This window comes from Gossypium hirsutum, chromosome A10 (genome assembly GCF_007990345.1).
Source record: "Gossypium hirsutum isolate 1008001.06 chromosome A10, Gossypium_hirsutum_v2.1, whole genome shotgun sequence".
Classification (NCBI taxonomy): domain Eukaryota; kingdom Viridiplantae; phylum Streptophyta; class Magnoliopsida; order Malvales; family Malvaceae; genus Gossypium; species Gossypium hirsutum.
Genome location: NC_053433.1, coordinates 115,958,657 through 115,980,035, shown reverse-complemented (window position 1 = coordinate 115,980,035; position 21,379 = coordinate 115,958,657). Strand labels below are relative to the sequence as shown.

Genomic DNA, 21,379 nt, shown 5'->3' with positions numbered 1-21,379 from the left:
AGAAAAGATCGTGTCCTAACTTACGGGGCATGATCCCTTTCCTAAACCCGAGATAATAAAATATCTTTTAAATAAATAAAATTTTGGCATTCATTAGCGTATCGAAAATTCGAGACATTGTGTCCTAACTTACTGGATATGATTTTTTTTTCTCGAATAACGTGAAATATGCCATTTTCCTAAAAATTTTTAATGTTTTAATACAAGGATCGTATTTTTTTTTGAAATTCTTCAAAGTTCTCAATTTTCAACATTAAGACATTAAGTAATCAACTAGGTACCAATTTTGGGCGTATCGAGGGTGCTAATCCTTCCTCGTGCGTAACCGACTCCCGAACCCGTTTTTCTGAATTTCGTGAACCAAACTTGTTGTTTTAATAAAATCAAATTGTTTATTAAAAACAACCATTTTCGAGGTGATCCAATCACACCTATTAAAAAGGATTGGTGGCGACTCCTATTACTCCCGTTTTCATTTTCAAAATCCAAGTCGACCCCGTTTTCATCCGAAAAATGGTGTCAACACCCCTAATTCAAAACATATCAAATAATTCAAATTTTATTATTTCTAAATTTATTAAATATATTATATAAAAGTACAATAATAATTTCAAAATATCAAAACAGATGAATGCGAATAAATATTAAAATTATATTGTAGCCTCTTTATAAACAAATAAACAAAAAATCACGCCTCGTAATCTCTCTCCCACCATTAAAAAATTAACATATACATTCAAAGTAAATTAATTTAAAATTTAGAATGATTCGAAGTTTTATCATCCCAATTTTGCCTTATTTATACCCAAAATTATTTTGATGATGATGATGATGTAAGAGATTAGAACAAGGCCATACCTCCTCAACGTTTATTGGAAGTAGAGCTTTATCAATAGCCTGTGGTGTCCATATCTTGATGCCCTCATCTCCACGGCTAACCAAAGCTGTGGCATGTGGATGAGACTCCATACATTTAACCCCACGCTTATTTGCTTTTATTACTTGAATAAGCTATCCTCCTTTCTTCTTCCAAATAAATATCTGGCCAAACCAGTCAGATTCACTAACCTCGTACTCCGATTTAGGTCCAAAGAAGCTCACATTCTCCACAACTCAGAAGCTCCATGTCGCTTGTAAACTTGAGGAGTAGCTTTTTCAACAGCTTCAGTTCCACTGTGTCCCAACCCCATATTCCTGGTAAAGAGATAAATGGATTTATCACGGTATGATACGAGAAGCTCAGTATCATCTGAAATGGCCAAGCCTTCTACTCCAAATTGACGATCATCAATCGACTGAGGGATGGAAATAATCTACAGATTGACCAAAATCAGTTGAGCTATCACACTTATATTTGCGGATATCATAAAGGCGAGTATACCCATCCGATCCCGCAACTACAAAGAGATTTGGGTTCCTTGGATCAACATCAATAGCTTTGAGATAAGCCCTGTGATCATCACTTTGATAGCACGTAAAAAGTTCTTTCTAAGATCAATCTGAAAAGGCAATAGTATAAAAGGACTCTGCAAGTCAATTGTGCTAAAGTACAGACAAACACTTATGGGTTTGATTCACCAGAATTTAGTTTTTGTACTTTTTTTTTTTTATTTAATGAACGAAATTTAAATAACAATACCTTAAAAGAACTTACACGATCGATTTTAAATCACATAAAATCTATATACAGCAAATAAAAAGTGTCGACTTTCACAATGCCTCTATAAAATAATTTTGAAAAACCTTACAACTCTGAGGTCTAACATATTTATTTATTTCAACATTCATGTGAATAATACTTTATATCAAAGATGCCATATAACCAATTTATTGATATTATTTTGATGGTAATATCAATAAGACTTCAAATACTAAATCAAAAGAGTAAAAGGTTAAACCTTAGGATTAAAAGTATAAATATTAAATTTTAAACTTGTAAAGAGTATAGGTACTACAAGAATGATTAGACCAAAATCAAGTTATAATAGCTAGATCATCATAGAACAAAACAACAAGAAGAATAACATGAGAATGGAGATTATATTCTCCTATACAAGACAACTTTTTTATGTCCAATAGTCATTTGATAAGAGAAAACAAGTAAAACATCACAAAAGAAGAAAAGAAAAAGAACCAATTCCACTTGGAGTATAATCAACCCGAGTGAGTGTGAATATTTTCAAGTTCAAGTTCAACTTGAAATTGAAATTAAAAATTCAATATTTAACTCAAACTTAATTAAACATAAAATAAAAAATAAAATATTACAAAACTAGAAACGAGTTTAGTTTAAAATTTCAACGTGCTTAAATCTAACCCATATTTTAAACACTTAATATTTTGCTTGAATCTATTTTTTAAACTAAATATTTTATTTAAAACTTTCCAAATTTTGTATAAATTTACGAATTTAGACAAGTAGTTGAACCCTTGAACAGATTTATGAAAATCATACTATTTAAAAAAAAATGGCCCAAAAAGCAAACGACGTCGTCCAAACACTCCATAAGCCCCTATATAAACCTTGACTTCTCTACTTTTGTTCCAGTCTCCTCCAGTCTCAGAATACCAGCAACGCTTATTTTCCTCCATAAAGATGCAAGAAAAGAAAGCAGAAACCGCAAATAAAAATGCGAAGAAGGCGAATCTATTGGATCACGGCTCCATCAAACACATCCTCGATGAATCCGTCACTGAGGTAAAAAGAAATTGAGTGAAAAAAAAAAAAGGAATCAAAACAACCCTAGATCCATTAATTTTCAAAATCACAGTTTAATTTTTGAATAATTATATCTCCTTTATTTTTTGGAATAGATTGTTAAGAGTCGCGGATATGTAGAAGATGTGAGGATGAGCAATATCAGATTATTGCTTGGAACTATTATTATTGTAATCGCTCTTGTTGCTCAATTTTACAAAAAGTTCCCCGAAAACCGTGATTTCCTCATCGGTTGCATCGTATTATATCCTTTTTTTTCGAATTAACCTTTTTTATACATAATTGTTGTTTTGGTTTATTGTAATTGCTAGATGAATTGTGTTTAAGCATGGTAATTTTGGATTGAATTGCTACATATATATATAATTTGAAACTGCGATGATAAACTGGATAGAATCTAAATTAGGTTCTGTGTTGCTTTTAATTTTGGTATTTGATAGAAACAAGTAGTATTATTATCAAGTGTTATAAATATAATACAGATCTGAACATAATTATCCATGTGAAAGTAAAATTAGGGTCATAAAAAAGTTCAATTTTGAACTTTAATTGTGTGAAATTACATTAGCTTTTGTAACCAAATGGACCTTATGTTTTTACATTCTAGATATGTACCGAGTAGCAAAAGCAGCAACTAGACTGATTTTTAGATTGCTAAATATATTTAATTTTGTCTGTCATCTGATCATATATGAACTAAATTCTGTTGAAATTCCCATCTGTTCTTCTTTGTTTCTTGTGACGAGATGCGAAAACAATGACAATCTTTTTGTCTTAATACTTGAAACTCAAACCAATTACTTAAGTGTACCTGCTACTAAGAAAAGATGGTGCTAACCTAGTTTCCCTTTTTCCACTTGCTTTTATTGGCAACTAAAGAATGTAATCATTATGTTACTTTCATGTTTCTTTGATCCTTGACTCTGGCAAATATATAGTTTTCAATGGAGTACTCCAGCTGGTCATATACACTAAGGAAAAGAATGCAATTCTCTTTACTTATCCTCCTGCTGTAAGTTCCTTCACTTTGTAATTAAACGTTTCCTTAAATCATATCTTGTGCTATGCATTGATCTCTTTTTCTTTAAGCTGAGATTATATTCATGTATACATGTTTAAGCCTGTGATGTTGAACTTTTCTGCATGGTTACTAATTCATGAGATTACCATCTAGCTCTTATTGACATGGCAGCATTTTTAATGCAAATTAATTGTCATCTAGCACTTTGTCTTAGTTTCTATTAGAAAGTTGAAAAAAATATTTGCATCATAAATGAAGTTGAAGAAAAAGAAGATTTATGATTTCATCTACTTTTCTTGTGTTTTCTTTATGGTTAGACTATTGCATTTCATCCTTATCACAATGTTGCGTTTTTAGTCAATGCTTTATGCTCATAGTGATGATGTGGAATAATGCCTAGCATCCCATAGACTTCTTTATTCTTGAATATTGCCCAATCTAATGATGTTCTTCTGCCAACTCAATACAAACAAACCCCTATTCTTTCCAAACATCTATGATCTTTCAAAAAAGTTTTACGTTATTGTTGGTGCTTCTTGTGTGCCTTTGGATGGAAGGAGCTTACCAAACTGGAAAGAGGTAAAAGTACCATTATGGCCTTTATACTAGGAGCCAGATCGTATTTTGCCCCCTCTATTCAAAAAATGGGCCAATTAGATCCTATACGTTGGATCAAAGAGTAAATTGGTCCTTCTATTATAAATTTCATCCATTCCTATCGTTAAAAAATTGGTCTCTGTATGTCGGCATGAGGTACATGTGGCATGCCACATGTTACTGTTTGGTTACTATGTTAGTCATGTTAATTTTTAACAGTTGAAATTGATGAAATTTTTACAGAAATGACTGGTTTGCTCTTTAATTTAATGACAGAGAATAATTTGCCCATTTTTTAGTAGAGGGGCCAAAATGCAATATGACACCAAGTACTAGGGCCTTCATGATATTTTTACGCTAGAAAGATTAAAAGTAAATCCACTATACCAATGGATCTAGCTGTCGAGGTTTCTAAGATGCCCTTCATGTGTGCTTCCATACAAAGCTAAGTGTATGTTGTTTTCCCCATCTAAGTACTGATTTCATGTTTTCAGGGATCCGTCACCAGCACTGGTTTGGTGGTCTCGTCAAAGTTACCAAGATTCTCTGATCTTTATACACTTACGATAGCAAGTGCAGATCCCAAGTCGATATCTGCAGGGAAACCGGTTGAGTTGACCAAAAGTGTTACTCAATGGTATCTCCCTTATTTCACTTCTCCCATCCCATTCACATGCCTGCAATCCCTTTTACGTTTCTAACCTGTCGAAATATTGCAGGTTCACTAAGGACGGAGTATTGGTTGAGGGCCTATTCTGGAAAGATGTTGAAACACTAATAAATGATTATGCGACAGAACCAAAGAAAAAGAAGTGATTGTAGATAGTAAGCCTTACCTTGTTAGGTTATTGGTTAGACCGTGAAATCTGTCCGTTGCTGCAACCTTGGTTTAGAGTATGTTCACCACAATCATTGGTTTGAAGATTTTAAACTAAAAACAGAAAATGAACTTTGCCCAAGGATTAGAAGACAATTTTCATCACTTATCAGACAACGATTTCTTGCTAATGAAAAAGATTTGGTTTCTTTAGTTTTATTGAATGTCGTCGTATTGTTCAAGATGGCTTTTACTTAATATACTGATGATAATTTTCGAGTAACTTTTATCCATCTTAATTGCTGTTAGGACCAGCTTTGGATGTCAAACTGCAGGTTTCACATGCCTTTGGTTGCCAGCTTTTTGATGGGGTTAGCTCTTTACCATTTAATTGATTTGTTTACCTTATAGGTTGTGCTACTTATATTTCTTGGATCAATTTATGGTTTTGGTTTCTCTGCATTTTAATTTGGCTGATTTGGTCTCTTTTATCTTTATAATATCATCAGTTAGTTTAAATAAGTCGTACCATCTCTATTACTATTAAAATGTTGATATAGATTTTGCTTAAAAACATCCTTTTTATCATAAAAAGTATTCATACCAACATGATGAGTAGGAAAGGATGTTTTTAAGAAAACAAATCATGTTAGCATTTTAATCGGAATATTTAGTTATTTTGGATTAGTTAATAATATTATAATAGTATAAAGACCAAATAAAAATATAGAGATTAAAGCAAACTTGAGCATGGTAGAAGAATTAAAATTAAAATTTGATATTTTTTTTTCAATAATCATAATTGATATTTTTAATGCTTTAAAATTTATGTGGTTTATATTGTGACTGATTGACTTGATATCATAAATCAATTCAATACTATTTCGGGTAATAAAAATATTTAAAAATCATTTTCAAGAAAGAAATAAATATTAACTAGGATATCGGTTTTTTGTTTTTTATTATTTTTATGTAACATATTTAAATAAAGCAACTAAAAACTAAATGTTTAAAGATTGAATTTTTTTAAATAATTTTATTATAAATTCTGATTGCATTTAGTTTTTTTGACATAATATTTAAAATTATATAGAATTTTTTAATAATTCATAAATAAGAGAATAATGTATATTTTTTACCTTAATATTTAAAAAAAATACGTTGATTCGAAGCTAAACTGAATGGCCAGAAGGGAATCTGACCCCAATCTTTTTTTAGAAACCTTTATCGATAACATTTTTAAGTGTTGTACTTAAAAGGAACTTCTGAACTGGATCTCATTATTAAATTGTGTGAAGTAATCCCATGGAACATTGTCATATGGCACCAGTGACCCAGTTTGCTCAAACTCTGCACAAAGATCCATACATTTAATGCTCTGTTTGTCGTTTTGTATGAATTCTCTATAATATAACCCGACCGAGTCTCTAAGTCATTTGTCATAAATTTAATATGTTCACCAATAAATGGTATTTTGGACCTACATGGCACATTCCACTTTGCACAACACTTGTGCAGATCAAATGGATGATTTTGGGTTACCTTAATTTGATTTATAAATTTACAAATTATTTTTGGGCTTGGGTATTTTAGATTTAGGTTAATATTTTATTCATGTTATTTTAAATTTTAGTTCAGGCTTTTTAAATTATTTATTTAGGTTAGAGTGGTTTTGAATTTGACTCAATTTCGAATTTATATTAAATAATTTTAAGTTATTACTAAATTTAGTCTATTTTGTATTTAAGTTTGGTATAATTTGAATTTAATTATTTTGAAATTCAAATTATAATTGATTTATTCATGTAATAATATTTTTAGAGTTTATGAATATAAAAATAATATAATTAGAAATACAAATTATAAAGTAGAATGAAATCAATACTAAGTACATTCGGGTTAAGAATCAACATGACGACAACAACACATGATAGAATTGTTGACTCATATATGGTAATTGTGCATGACAATCGACGTATTGGGCCAAAATTAAGCATAAAAACAACATACGGTGAAATTAAAGACTCACATAAAATAATTATTTATAGTGAAAATCAAACTTAAACATATTTTTTTAAATATAAATTTATTAATTTATTCAAGAAATGAAGCCATACAATTTAGGAAAAAAAAGTAAACACTCTTGTAGACGATAAATGACAAGTTCTATCAACATAGTAAATATTTTAGCCTCAGCATCAATAGAACATTATGACTCATTGACAATTAGTTTTGTCACAAATCAAACACAACATATTTGGACTAATTGTAAGCGATTAACATGATAAGGAAATTAACCCCAAATGGTCCAAAGCGTCGAGTAAAAATCGACAAAACAATTAAGCATTCACCAAACCACAGAGGACGACAATAAAACCATCCCTAAAATCACTTGTAAAATTAAAACTACATGCATAAACACAACTAAAAAACGCACTACAACAACATACAAAACGAACTTAAATATTTTAAAAACCTAATATACTTGTTTAAAATTTATAAATTTTTCTCACATTCTAGTCTTTATCGAAAAAATCCAACATTTTCAAATAAATTTTCTAATAGTATTAAGTAATCAATTAGATCCACTAACATCAATAATTTATATATAAAAATTTGTTTCCATTTGCCCCTTCAACCATCAATTAAGTCACCTTAATGACCCCACTAATAACCTTTTGTCTGTCCCTAGATTTGAATCTTTTAACTCTTTAAAGCCACGAATATTCCCCCCAACTACTCAATAAAATCCATATTTACTTCTAAACTATTTTAATCAGTCCTTTTCCATTTGCTGATTATCACTCATTGCTTTTTCTGTTTCTTTTTTTTTCTTATATTTTCTTTCCTTTTCTCACTTCCCAAACAAACAAATTAATACTTCATTATCATCGCCCCTCCCTCCCTACTGACGTGGCTTTTTCTATTTTAGTGGGGTCCGCACGACTAAAACAAAATAAAAGGTGACGTGGTCTTTTTACCAAATAATAAAGGTTTAATTTTGGTTTTAGTCCCTCTATTATGTTCTAATTCATGGTATGATCTTTCTAATTTTATAATATTGTTAAGAAGTACAATTTGATTACACTGTTTGTTGTTGTTGTTAAAGTGATGATATGAATTTTTATTTATTTATCGTTATTCAATCTCATAGAGTTTGAGAATTTTCAGCTAACCTTGCTAAACCAATGCTTTATTTATTATCTGATTCTTGAATTATATTCTTTAAAAAAAATCTCCTAAATTATACTCGTTTCTCATATTAGTACCTAATTTTTTGTCCCGTTTTAATATTTGAACTATTATACTTGTCTCATTTTATCTAAAAAATTATTATCATCCAATAAGAATGTGTCGCATGTAATGTTTTTATAGGTAATTTCCTTTTTGGACAAGTTGAAATGGAAATGATAGTTTAAGTATTAATATACGATAAAAAAAAGTTTGATATCAAAATTAGAAAATGAGTATTGTTCAAAGGCAATGGCGGAGAAAAGGGGGATGCAGGGGTTAGACCCCCTAAAATGACATTTTTTTCATTTATGACCTTTATAATTTATAAAAAAATTAGCAAATGGTAAAATTACATTTTGACCTCCAAAAATAATATAAATTTGATTTAATCATTTAAAAGTTATAAAGATATAAACTATTAAAATGGTAAAATTGTATTTTTACTATCGTAAGAATATACAATTTAATTCTGACCTCTAAAAAAATTTTTCTAGCTTCGCCACAGTTCAAATGCTAAATCATAAATTAAGTTTTAAATCGATAATAAATTTATATATCAGACTATGAATCGAATACTCAAGGTTATTTAAAAAAATAAAAGATATCATGATTTTAACCACAAGAACTAATAGTGTAGATCAAATTATGTAAAATTAAACGGATTAAATTTTATATTTTAACATAGTAAGTGGACTAAAATGATAATTAAACAAAAAGAAACTAATCAATACAGATCTTAAATGAAAACAATTATTAAAATAAGAGTTAGATTTTATATTTTAACATAGTAAAGGGACTAAAATATGAATTAAACCAATAAAAAAAACCTAATCAATCAAAACACGGATCTCAAATGACAACAATTAATCAATTCTAACGCCAGCTTGACGTCCGCCAGATATTTTTTTATAGTTTTTGTTCCTTCTTTATATAGCCAAATCCAAGCTCTCCCCCTAATCTTTAATATCACCATTTTTGTGAAGGAGATATATTTCTCTCATTCTCTCTCTAAAAATCTTCCTTTTCTCTCTCTAGAATCGCTTTGGTCGAAGTTTTCTCCATTTGATCTCTACGCTTGTGATTATATATTTTTTCTCGTAATCGAATCTATAGTTTCTTAATAAATCGAAGAATTTGATTTTTTTTTTTGAGTTTTTATAGATTTTGTTTGATTTCGAGATGGTTAATTCTAGAAACGGGGAATTTGTTGACGACCGCGTGGATCGGGACGACGGCGAATTAATCGGTTCGTCGGACGCATCTTCGTCCATCAACGGCGTCGTTGGTACCTTTAGCGTTGGATCTGGAACAACTTCGGGACAGAGCGGTGAGGTGAGGAACGAAATCGGACTTACGGAACGGTTAACGGATATATTCGTAGAGGAAAACGATGGAGATTTGTTGCTTCAACAGAGCGATCGAGAAGATAGGGTTCTGCAATGGTTACAAGCTTTGGATATGCAAGTAATCGGCGCTTGTCGAACCGATGAAAGGTTAAAGCCTTTGTTGAAAGTCAATGTTTCGAACGGCGTAGCCGAGGATCGATTGTTAGCTCACTTGAGTCAGGTATTTTGGTAGTTTGGAATTTCAATTGATAAAATTTTCCATTTATATCGAATTCTATGATGAAATTTAGCTCATATTTTTATTTTCTTCTTAAAATTTTCAAGTTGGATGTGTTGTGTGTGTAATTTCATTTGTTTTGGATAAATTTTCAGCATTTTGAGCCATCGGAAGTTGGTATGCTGGCGAGGTGCTTTTGTATACCTTTGGTTTCAATTCGAGTGGGGAAGATTAACAAACAAGGAACCTGTTTTCAGCCTACTGCTGCAAGGTAATTGAACTTTTGATGATATCGGAGTCTTGGATTTATCATAGATTATCCTGCTCTGAATGTCATGCACGGTCCATGGATGCATGTTAGCCTTTTTGTTGCAAATCATTAGCCTTTACCTATAGCATATATCACAGAGCCGTATGCTTAATTGTTAACAATTTCCGTTGAGTATTTACACTCTGCTCTCTCTAGAAACTAACCTTTCGTGGTAGCCCCCCCCCCCCGAGGTTTAGTTTAAATGATTTAGGGAAATTGTCTTTAGTAGGTGATATGCTAATTAAGATATTAAATTAAATAAACTAATTATAAATTATCATAACATATATAAATATTGATGAAACTAGAAATCAAAGGTGACAATTAAAATAGATAGCCTTGCTTGTTAGCTAGCTAACTAGAAAGAAAGAAGAATCTCCACATTAGTCCAATCAAAGCCAATTGCTTGGTAGCTAATAGTGCTTTACAGTTACAAGTTAGCTTCTTTTCCTCTATTTAGGAACCTTAAATTATCAAATTAGTTAGCTAATGCTTAGTTTGAAATATTGGAGACCAATTATAGATATTAGCTTATTTTCCTTAGATTTTTATCCATAATTCATATTCATCAATGATACCATTTTGATGGTCTCATTCCTTTGATCTTTCATAGCCTTTAAGCATGTAGCATTTTGTCAATTTACCTTGGATCACTGCAACAACTCTTTTAGGCCCTTAATGTCTCTGTTTTGGGTTAAGATGGTATTTAATTGACTGCATTATGTTATATGGTAATGCTTTCAGTACTCCATGCAGGCAGCTAGTCTAAAATATACATGATTTAGAATGTTCTGGTTGTCACAGTATGTTACACTTGTTTACTACCTATAAGTTTTCATGTCATGTATTATCAAGTGATTATATGTGCTGACATTTGCAAGTAACTTATTTCGGTGTTTTTTTCTTATATCAACTCTGCTAAATTGGGGATACCAACGCTTTTCTTAATCTTTGAACCGGTCATATCATCCAAGTATCATTCTACTCTATGTTATATTATTTCATAATTGTAGTGACTGTCTCTTTTTATAATGATTGAGGTATACTAAAGGCATTATTTTTTTGATTTAACCTAGTGTTGACTGTTGAGTCCATATTGGATTGGTTTTCATGATTTATTTAGATTCCTTCATCTTTTCTGGTTGCATTCAGCATGGTTACACATTTAGAAGTTAGTCTTTTTATCATGTTTTGGTAACTGTCGTCTGCAAAAATCCTATATCTAAATCATATACTCATTTTTGTCAATACCTTTTGATTTATTAACTAATTTAATTGATTTCACGTGTTGAAATTTGTCCTGTAGTTCCACATTGATCCCACTGCATAATTTGAATGGAAGGTGTATATTTAGTGGTTAATAATCAATAGAAATTGCAGGGTTCTATTTTAGTTTGTTGTTGGTCATCATGTTAATGCTTCCAAATAAATATATCTTTTGACTTGTAGGTAAAGTGGGCGTATTCTATAATGATCTCTGAATAATGAGGAAATAAAGGTAGTTTCATCTCCTATATTATATAGTTTGCTGCTGCTGTTTTGTGGATATACAAGGTTCACATTCAATGAATCAATAATAAGTAAGATTGGGTGCTAGTGACTTGTAGGAATTAAACTTATGTTGCTTTGTCAGTGTCAGTAGTCTTAATTTTGTTGCAATTTTGTTTTTTGAACTGTATGTTTACCCTGCCATTCTCTATTATCTCTAAGTATTTTTGTTGTAGTTTTGTTTTTGAACTGTATGTTTACCCTGCCATTCTTTATTATGTACAGTTTTGTTGCAATTTTGTTTTTGAACTTGTATGTCTACCTTGCCATTCATTTTCTTATTGATTGTTTTGTTTTGTAGTCGTCAACTTGATCAAATTCTTTATAGGGAAACCCCTTATAAGTTTTCATATTTGTTCATGCCTTTGCAAAGGAAGCTTGTAAGATGTGTCATGATATCCTCCTGCTTGTTTCAGTCCATTAAATACTTGGGTTGAGTAGTGGCTTCTTATTGTTTGTTTGAGCAAAACCAAATATTAAGTTCTATAGGACTAATGTCATAGCAGATGGTACTTTTAGTTTCGTGTGTGATATGCCTGAGATAGAACAAACTGAATTTCTCTAGGGTTTTGTTATATTGAATTTTTAACTTAGAGCCGATCCATTTAAAATTCCCGCTAGGATTTTTTGGGATGATTTAAACTGTTAAATCTTACAGCTTGGTGCATACCAGTTGTAATGTTAGAGATTTGATATTATGCTTTTCTCATATTGCTTTTTATATTTTACTTGTAAATGCGTTCTTACTAAATAAAAATGTTTCCTAAATCTTGTTGAATTTCACAGGGGAAATTTGAGTCTCACGCTCTTGCCAACATCGGACTTGCGCCTTTCATTTGTTGGGGATGATGGTCAAACTGAGAGATTGTTTACCTTAAGTGACGAACCTGAGTGTGCTGATGTTTCCATCAACGAGATCCCAACAGACAGTTCTGGACGATCTTTCCTTGTGAAATTGCCTGATGGCAAATTTTTTTACTATTGGTGCTCGGAAAGATCAAAGCTCTTGGGGGTTGAATTGCTCTCAAAGGTAACCAATTTTTAACTCTTTAATACTCTCACTACCAGTACTGTACAAATTGCTTTGTTTGTCGAGTGATTGCCGTCTAATATTTGTATTTTTTTGCCTTCAATAGATGAAGGATCTAATCAAAAGTAAACCATCTATAGCTGAATTAACTGGAATCAGCGAGTCACGATTAGGCTGTTTTGCAACTCAGCTTCGTGCCTATCTCCTAGGATCATCTGTGAATCCGGAAGCAAGTTGTGCTAGTTCACCTTCACCCAGTACCACACACGATGCTATTGTTGTGCACAATGGGCAATCTTCATCAGCTACATCAAAATCTTTGCGATCCCGACATTCTAGCAGTCAAGCATCCAAGGTGAATGCACTTTATCAAGGTAGCTTAAGTCCAAAATCAAGCTCTTTCAAAGAGGGTTTGATCCGAAACTCATCTTTCCCGAGAAGCACCACCAGGGATAAGCTGCGAAGGCGTGGAGATAATCTTCCGTTAGCCGAGAGCCTTAAAGTTGCTTCGCCTATTATAAATGATTCTTCTAATTGCAATCAAGCTGGAACCGACAATCTTCTGGACAGCAAGAGTTGCTCGCTCACTCCTAACTTCCTTGAATCACTTGGAAAACTTGCTGCTCCACCAACTCCAAGTGGTGTTTCTCAGGTTTCCTCCGTAGGACCTCCTCTATTTTCTCCTTACTATTGTTGGTGTCCCCTAGGATCATCGACACTACAATGCTCAGCTACTTCCGAACTCCCTGCCTCTTCCATCTCATCTTTTAAGCTTCCACCGCTTTCATCAATGTTGCCAACAAATGGTTCTTCCAGCTCGTTGAAACCGACTCTACCTCTTGGTCTTACTGATGTACCATCACTGGATTTTCCAGCTTTCCTCCCGGAACCATTGGTCCGATTACCGTTGGCGAGTTCACAGCAAATTCCAACCTTCACACCTTTGATTTGTGATCCAATTGTTCATATTCCAGTCATTGATGTTTGCTCTTCAGGACAAGGTTATTTGGTTAGTGCAGGTGCTACTATTTCAACCTCAATCCCTCCGTTACATCCAAACCTCGTAAACCCATTATTACCGGATACAACTGATTCTGTAGTGGAAAAAGGTGCAAGAGAAACCCTCCGGCTACTCATTAGTGGTTCGACACAGAGCAACCCTCCATTAATTGATGTATTACCGGCAGTTGACAAAAAAGGTATCCTTGTTACCGGAAGCAGAGGGCTATACAGCGGAACTAGGGACATAAGTGCCATTGCCGGTGGCATTGCCACTGTGAGTTTCGCTACACTTTCATCCACCTCCATGTCAGATAGCTTTATAAAACATCCCGATTCAAAGCAGGTCAGATCTAATGGCTCGGAAGGATCTTGTTCAGGCAGTGATGCTAAACTTTCGGACTCGGAAAGAAGTTAAATAGTGAATAAATAAATAAATAAATGTAGGCAATGGTATTGTTCCCTCTGTAAGTCTTTTTCTTTTGTAGGTTAGAAAATGCAAAATGTAGATCAATGTATCTGCAATTTTGTCATATTTTAAAATGTAATTAGTCCCAATCTGTTATCCCATTTGGGGATTTGTTGTCTTCCTTTCTAGTATTTTCTATTGTTAGTAGTGAGCTCCGTTTTCCTTTTGGTTAGAAAAAAATTGGGTTTTTCTTCATTTTGCACTATATTTATTTATTTATTTTAAAATATATATATTTAAGTGAACGTATTAATTTTGAGTGACGTTTATTTAAAAATTTAAATTAACGTTGAAATAAAAAAGAAAAAAGGGAACATTAATTTATTGATTATGCCAAGATTGATGATCATGTCAAATATGATTTACAATTTACAAACACTAAAGAGATTGGTTTTTAAAGAAAGTGACGTATGCAATAACTGATTTGAGATCATTTGTACAAATTTTTTAGAAAATTTGTTTGATGATATAGTTACAGTATTTTAATTTTTTTATCTTTTAATTACAATCATTAATTTGAAAAGAATGTAACAATATATCATTATATTAAGACCTTACATTATTGGTGGATTTTTTTTTACCAATTAAAAAAATTAATAGAGTGAATTCAAGCGACATATTCATTAATTAAGATGAGTTTATTTATACTTAATTTTAAGTTTCGATCCTACATAATAATGTCAGTAATCTTGAACTTTATAAAATAAATAATACTAGGATAATTTAAAAAAATAAAAAAGACAATTGCATCGTAGAAACATGTTTTCATGAGCATTAAAAGAAGTATAGTTGGTAATGTTAATAGGCTTTGGCACCAAAAAAGGGACCAAAAGTTCGAAATTTATTATGTGTAATAGCGTACGTTTGTCTTATATAAAATTCTGTCCAATTAATTTAATTAATTACTTTAGTACAAATTCTTAATTTATTTGAATCCTCGATTCCCATCAACCAACCATTGCAGCTCTATTAAAAATATTTTTTTATTATATTATTAAATTAACTGTTTTTTAAAATTAATTTAAAAATATTCAAATGCAACATTCTTTAAAATAATAAGCACACGGAGTTGAAAGATGCAGCAACGATCTTTAAAACAAAAGGTCCACACTCATTCTAGTAAACACTGTAGTAAGTGGGCTTAAGCTCTTTCCATTTTTCACTATATTTATTTATTTTTACCTTTTTTTTAAAAAAAATTAAGTGAACGTATTAATCTTGAGTGGCCTTTATTTAAAATTTTAAATTAAAATTGAAAAAAAAGGGGAACATCAGTTTATTGATTATGTCAAGATTGATGATCATTTACATTGAAAATTTTGCTATTCAATTAGTTTTAACATTAAATTTATTGATTTTTAAAGCAATAACTGATTTTCAGGTCATTTGTAAAAAAGAAACATAGTTTAATGGTACAGTTAAGAGTAATTTTTTTTTGTCTTTTAATCATAATCATTAATTTGAAAAGAATTTTATGATCTCTCGTTATAATAAAATCTTATATTATTGATATACTTTTTACCAACTGAAAAATTAATGGGATGAACTCAAACGATAAACTCATTAGTTGAAGTGAGTTCATTCATATTTAATTTTAGATTTCAATCAACAAATACACCTATATAATAGTGTTAATAAGCTTCAACTTTATAAAATAAATAACAATAGGATAATTTATTGCATCGGAGATCCATGTTTTCATGAGCATTAAAAAAAGTATAGGTAGTAATGTTAAAGGCTTTGGCACTAGAAAGGCAGACCAAGTTCAAGATTTTTATAGGTAGTGATGTTAATAGGCTTTGGCACTAGAAAGGTAGACAAAGTTCGAGATTTTACTATGTGTAATAACGTATATTTATTATATGTAAATTTTTGTTTAATTAGTTTAGTTAGTTGACTTTAATATAAATTCTTAACCCATTTGTATTGTAATAATTTATTTTATTTAGTGATTTTTCGGACAATTCATTTATACCGTAACAATTTAAATATTAGAAATAATAATTAAATTAGATTCATAGATTTCGAGAGTTGTGATTGATTCTTTATTAGTTTAATTTGAATAAGAGTAATTTTGAATTAATTCTAATTTGAATTTGAATTATTCCAAATTTATTTGATTTTGGGTTTGATTATTTCGAATTTTGGGATTAAGTTAATTATGGGACAGATACACACTCTTGTTTGTTCCTCGATTCCCATCAACCAAACATTGCAGCTCTATTAAAAATATTTTTGAGCTGATAAATTTTTATTTTATTATATTATTAAATTAATTTTTTTGAAAAAATAAATTTAAAATTATTCAAATGCAACTTTCTTTAAAAAAATAAGCACGCGGAGTTGAAAGATTCATTTTTCTGCTTTCTCTATAAACAAAGCAGCAACGATCTTTAAAACAGTACGTCCTCGCTCATTCTAGTAAACACTCTAAGTGGGCTTAAGCTCTTTCCATACTTCTTTTGTCATGGATGAAAGGTTGAGAACAGCAGCTCGTACAGGAAATGTTAGTGATCTATACAGTTTAATTGAAATAGATGGAAATGCTTTGAAGCAATTTGACGAGGAGGAGTTTGTCGAAACTCCCTTACACATTGCTGCAGAAGAAGGATGCCTTAGGTTTGCAATGGAAATGATGAGCTTAAAGCCATCATTTGCTAGCAAGCTAAACAAACAAGGCTTGGCCCCACTTCACCTTGCAGTTACAAATCCGGATACAAGTATGGCTCTACGTTTCTTGGAAATTAATAAAGATCTAGCTCGTGTCAAAGGAAAGAATGGGAAGACACCTTTGCACATCATAACTGAAGCTGGGAACCATAATGGTCTGTTGGATAGATATCTAGAGATTTGTCCTCAATCGATTCGGGACGTTACAGTTGAGAATCGTAATGCTTTGCATATTGCCGTGGAAAACAACGAACTGGATGTTCTTCAAGTCCTAATTCGAACACTTAAGAAGACAGACTACTATTGTGAAGTGGTGAACCAAAAAGATGAAGGTGGAAACACTGCACTGCACTTAGCTGCTTTTCATGATCGACCCCAGGTTTGACTCATCTAGTTCAATACAGCTTCTTTTTAATCTTTATAGACATAGATTGTAGTTCTTTTATATCTCAAACTATCAATGAAACATATGCTTAAACTATTATTGAACTGCAACGCCGATGAGCACGCTACCAATCAAGCTGGTTTGATGGCATTGGATATTGCAGACCAACATCATAATGAAGACAGTATTACTGTTCTACGTGGTTGCTTTATTCCAGGAGTTTCAAACTTTAAACGTAAGTACGAGAAACAAATGACAAAAGTATCATCTCTAATCTCTCACGAGATAGATAATATGTCAGGCGAGGACCGCAATGCCTTACTAGTAATTTTAGGGTTGCTTCTAACTGCAACCTTCCAAGCTAGTCTTAGCCCACCTGGTGGTGTTTGGCAGGGAGATAACACTTCAAAGTCCGAAGGGTCATATGATGAGATGGTATTGGGTAAATCAATCTTAGCTGAAATTAATTTTTTTATTTTCTATATTCCAACTTATCTTGTCTTCATCGTAACCTTTTTCTTAACATTAGCCTTGCTTAAACCTTATCCCCATTGTTTCAGAACAGCACTTCAAGCCTTACTTGCTTTCTTCGCAATATGCTTCGACCAATCAATAGGTTACATAGCGCCAACCGAGTTCACAGTTAGAGTTATGATTACATTTTCGGTTTTGGTTTTTATTTTAACAGTGCTCATGGTTTCCACTTCTCGAGTGTCGAAACTTAGTGTTGCAATTCTGGGATGTTGGTTATCCCCTTCATTTGTGTTGCAATATTATGGTACAAGTTTAGTTTTACAAAATATAATTCAGGGAGTTTGGTTATTCCTTTTCCTATATGATGAATTCTGGAAAGGAACCATTGTAGTTGTAGCATACTGTTTATCCTTCAGTATGCTTACATGGGGTTTTACGTATTGTATTGTCTTTGGGTGCTGGTTATCCCTTTTTCTATGTAAATTCTGTCTAAACTGGTTTCTCAGAGTGTAGCAATCTTTGTACCAAAGAGAATAATCACAACAATGTTCATCTCAATCCCTTTTGTCTCCTTTGATTCATCAATGTCATTTTGATTGAATTTTAGGTGTGGGATTTACGTATCATAGGCAGAGTCGGGTTAATATAAAATTTTAGAATTATTTTTTGGGTTCGTCTTGTCCAAAAAATAGTTTAAAATTTTGCTCAACCTCGATCTAGATAAAAAAAATATTAAACTTGATATTAGCTCAACCCACCCGTATTAAAAAATATTATTTTTTATATAAAAATAATTTTAAAAAATAAAAATATTTCTCAATTATTTGAAAATACTAAGATAGTTGGAACTCGCAAGCATATGTCTTTAATATGATAGCAAAATTGATAATAAAACATTAATTATATAATATCCACACAATAACAATAAAATAGTAGTAATATAATAGAAAAATGACAGCAAACAACAACAAAACAATGAAATTTCTTTTAGGAAAATTTGAGTGGGCCCAGGCCAAAAAATATTGCTCAGGCCCAACCCATTTAGAAAAATGACTTCATTTTTTGGCCAAGCATATTTTTCTGGCCTATATTTTTGCTCAAACCCTCCTACTTTTTGGGCAGTACTTTAGGCTTGAGTGAGTGCCCAACCCATGATCAGTTCTAGTTATATACTATAAGAGTGATTTCTTGTGGATTCAACTTCACCTCGATTTATTTTTTTATCCTTTAAAAGAATTTCCATTCAATTGATTTTGTTAATTTTCAGTCTTAGGAGATTTCCCAAATTTTTTTTATAATAAAAAGGTTAATTTACTATTGAGGTTAGAAAGTAAAGTGAAAAAAAGGTTTTAAAAAGTGTTTTTGAAAAGTTTAATAGTGTTTATTATTACTATCAAAAAGTGTTTTTCCAAATTCTGGCATAACTTGATCAGATAGTTGCAATATTATTCTTTCTATCTTTTAACCACCACGGTTGATTTAAAAGAGATCTCATGCGATCCCACTATGATAAGGTTTTATTTTAAACTCTATTGTTAAGTACTCTTTACCAACTAAAAAAATCAATGGGGTGAATTCAAGCGGTAGGTCCATTAGTTGAAATGAGTTCATTCATACCCGATATCATGGTTCAATCCACAAGTTCACCTATGTAGTAGTGTGTGCGTATGTAGCAACGTAAAAATTTAGGTTTCGGTCGCTAATTGTGGTGATTTATTGAAAATTTGAAAACTTGAAGTTTGATTTTAAAATAAAGAAGGAGTCGCCACCGATCCTTTTTCCTAGGTGTGATCGGACACCTATTAGATTTATTTTTTTAAAACAAAAGGAAGGCTGAATTTAGGTCTACGTTAAAAGCCAGAGGAAAATTAGGGTTCGGGAGTCGGTTACGCGCGAGGAGGTATTAGCACCCTCGCGACGCCCAAAAATTGGTATCTCATAAACACATGTTGTCTTAATTTTCAAAAATACGAATTCAATGTAAAGTTTAGTTGTGATCCGATTAAAAAGACGAGAAATTTTAGTTTATTACGGTTTTTGAGAAGGGTATATCGCTTTAACACGAGTCAATTGACGTTCACCCAACGTAGCGATGAACTCGATGACTTAATGTTAAATCGATATGTTGCCTTGATTATTGAAATTAATTAGCAAAACAAGAATACGATTTTTGAAATAATGCAAAGTAAAATAATATGAAATAAAAATCAATAAATGAAAGAGCTAGGGATATATTGAAACAAATAATCGAGGTGACAATAATATTAGAAAAGATGAAGGTATAATGTAATAATAGAATTGAACACGAAATTAAAATAATGAATGTATACACATAATAATAATATTAAGAATGCGTGTGTAAGATGAAGTATATATTTAGCGATATTAAAAATCCATACAACATACATAGAACATATATAGTATATGCATACCTTAGAAATGATAAGAATAATAATAAACTATTTTGTACACTACACAAATACATACACATATATATATATAGATATATAAACAATAGTATTAGGAATATACAACATAATATTAGAAACATGTATATAATAGAGTAAAAGAAAAATATGACAAATAAGATTAAAATATATATAATAATAAAACTGTTCACATATTACATAAGTATGTACATAAATATATATATATAATAATGGTACTAGAAATATACCTATAATAGCATAAAAGATAATATTAAAATATATATATGGGGCAATATGCAAATAATTATAAAATGCATGGCCTTAAACACACATATAACGTATGCATATATAATAACATAAACACAAACATTATAAAAATAAAATAAGATAATGATAATATTAAAATGAAGTAATAAAAAAAACTATATAAAGGCTATATGTACATAAAAATATATATGTATATATAAGTAAAGATAAACCATAGTAATAAAAATAATATAATAATAATAATATAAAAAGTGGATAAAATATAATGATATAAAAATAAAATAAGAATAAAGTAATAGGTAATAATAAATACAATAACATTAAAAATGAGAAAAGGTCAGAAAAAGGACTAAAATTAAAATAAAATCGAAGTTATGGGGTCAATTTAAAATAAAAACAAAGAAAAGGGACTTAATTGTAACACGCGTGCAACTTGGAGGGTCAAAAGCGCAATAAACCCAGGTATTAAAACGCTGCGCAGCGTGGAGGCCAGAATGAATTCGGGGCAAAACCATGTGGGCCAAATTAAAAATAAAAAAAAAAACATTGATTGTAAACTCCCAGAAAAGCGGAAGGGCTAGAAGTGCAATTAGCCCTTCCAAAGAAAAACACGCGGATCCTCCCTGGTGCGGGCCGGGTCGACCCGACCCTAGGCCTAAACGGTGCCGTTTTAAGGGTTAAGGGGGGGACCAAAACGGTGCGTTTTGGCCCCCTATATAAGACAAAAATCTTTTAAAAAAAATCATTTGGGCATAGCAGAGAAGAAAAAAAAAGAAAGAGAAGGGAGAAAAGAGAGAAGGGAAGAAGGAGAGGGGGGAAAGGAGGGAGCTCCGGCAGGGGGCCGGTC

General features: G+C 31.4%; 3 protein-coding genes across 4 annotated transcripts; all 3 read left to right on the top strand.

The window, feature by feature from the left end:
- The first annotated feature begins 2,534 nt into the window (after positions 1–2,534).
- Positions 2,535–5,373, top strand: LOC107951445 (probable signal peptidase complex subunit 2). The gene is made up of 5 exons (XM_016886512.2): positions 2,535–2,698; positions 2,815–2,963; positions 3,650–3,731; positions 4,832–4,974; positions 5,057–5,373. The coding sequence occupies exons 1-5, from the start codon at positions 2,597–2,599 to the stop codon at positions 5,151–5,153; spliced, it is 573 nt and encodes a 190-aa protein (XP_016742001.1). The 5' UTR covers positions 2,535–2,596; the 3' UTR covers positions 5,154–5,373.
- A 3,956-nt stretch (positions 5,374–9,329) lies between these two features.
- LOC107951455 (uncharacterized) lies at positions 9,330–14,502 on the top strand. Of its 2 annotated transcripts, XM_016886527.2 has the most exons (5): positions 9,343–9,485; positions 9,582–9,954; positions 10,107–10,222; positions 12,596–12,839; positions 12,946–14,502. In XM_016886527.2, exons 2-5 carry the CDS (start codon positions 9,847–9,849, stop codon positions 14,254–14,256), a joined length of 1,779 nt encoding a protein of 592 aa, XP_016742016.1. In that variant the 5' UTR covers positions 9,343–9,485; positions 9,582–9,846; the 3' UTR covers positions 14,257–14,502. The 2 variants fall into 2 exon arrangements, with proteins under 2 accessions (XP_016742008.1, XP_016742016.1); XM_016886519.2 differs by having other exon boundaries at positions 9,330–9,954.
- Positions 14,503–16,774: 2,272 nt separating this feature from the next.
- On the top strand, positions 16,775–17,362 carry LOC107889443 (ankyrin repeat-containing protein BDA1). The gene has a single exon (XM_016813897.1). It carries the CDS (start codon positions 16,775–16,777, stop codon positions 17,360–17,362), a length of 588 nt encoding a protein of 195 aa, XP_016669386.1.
- Positions 17,363–21,379: the final 4,017 nt, after the last annotated feature.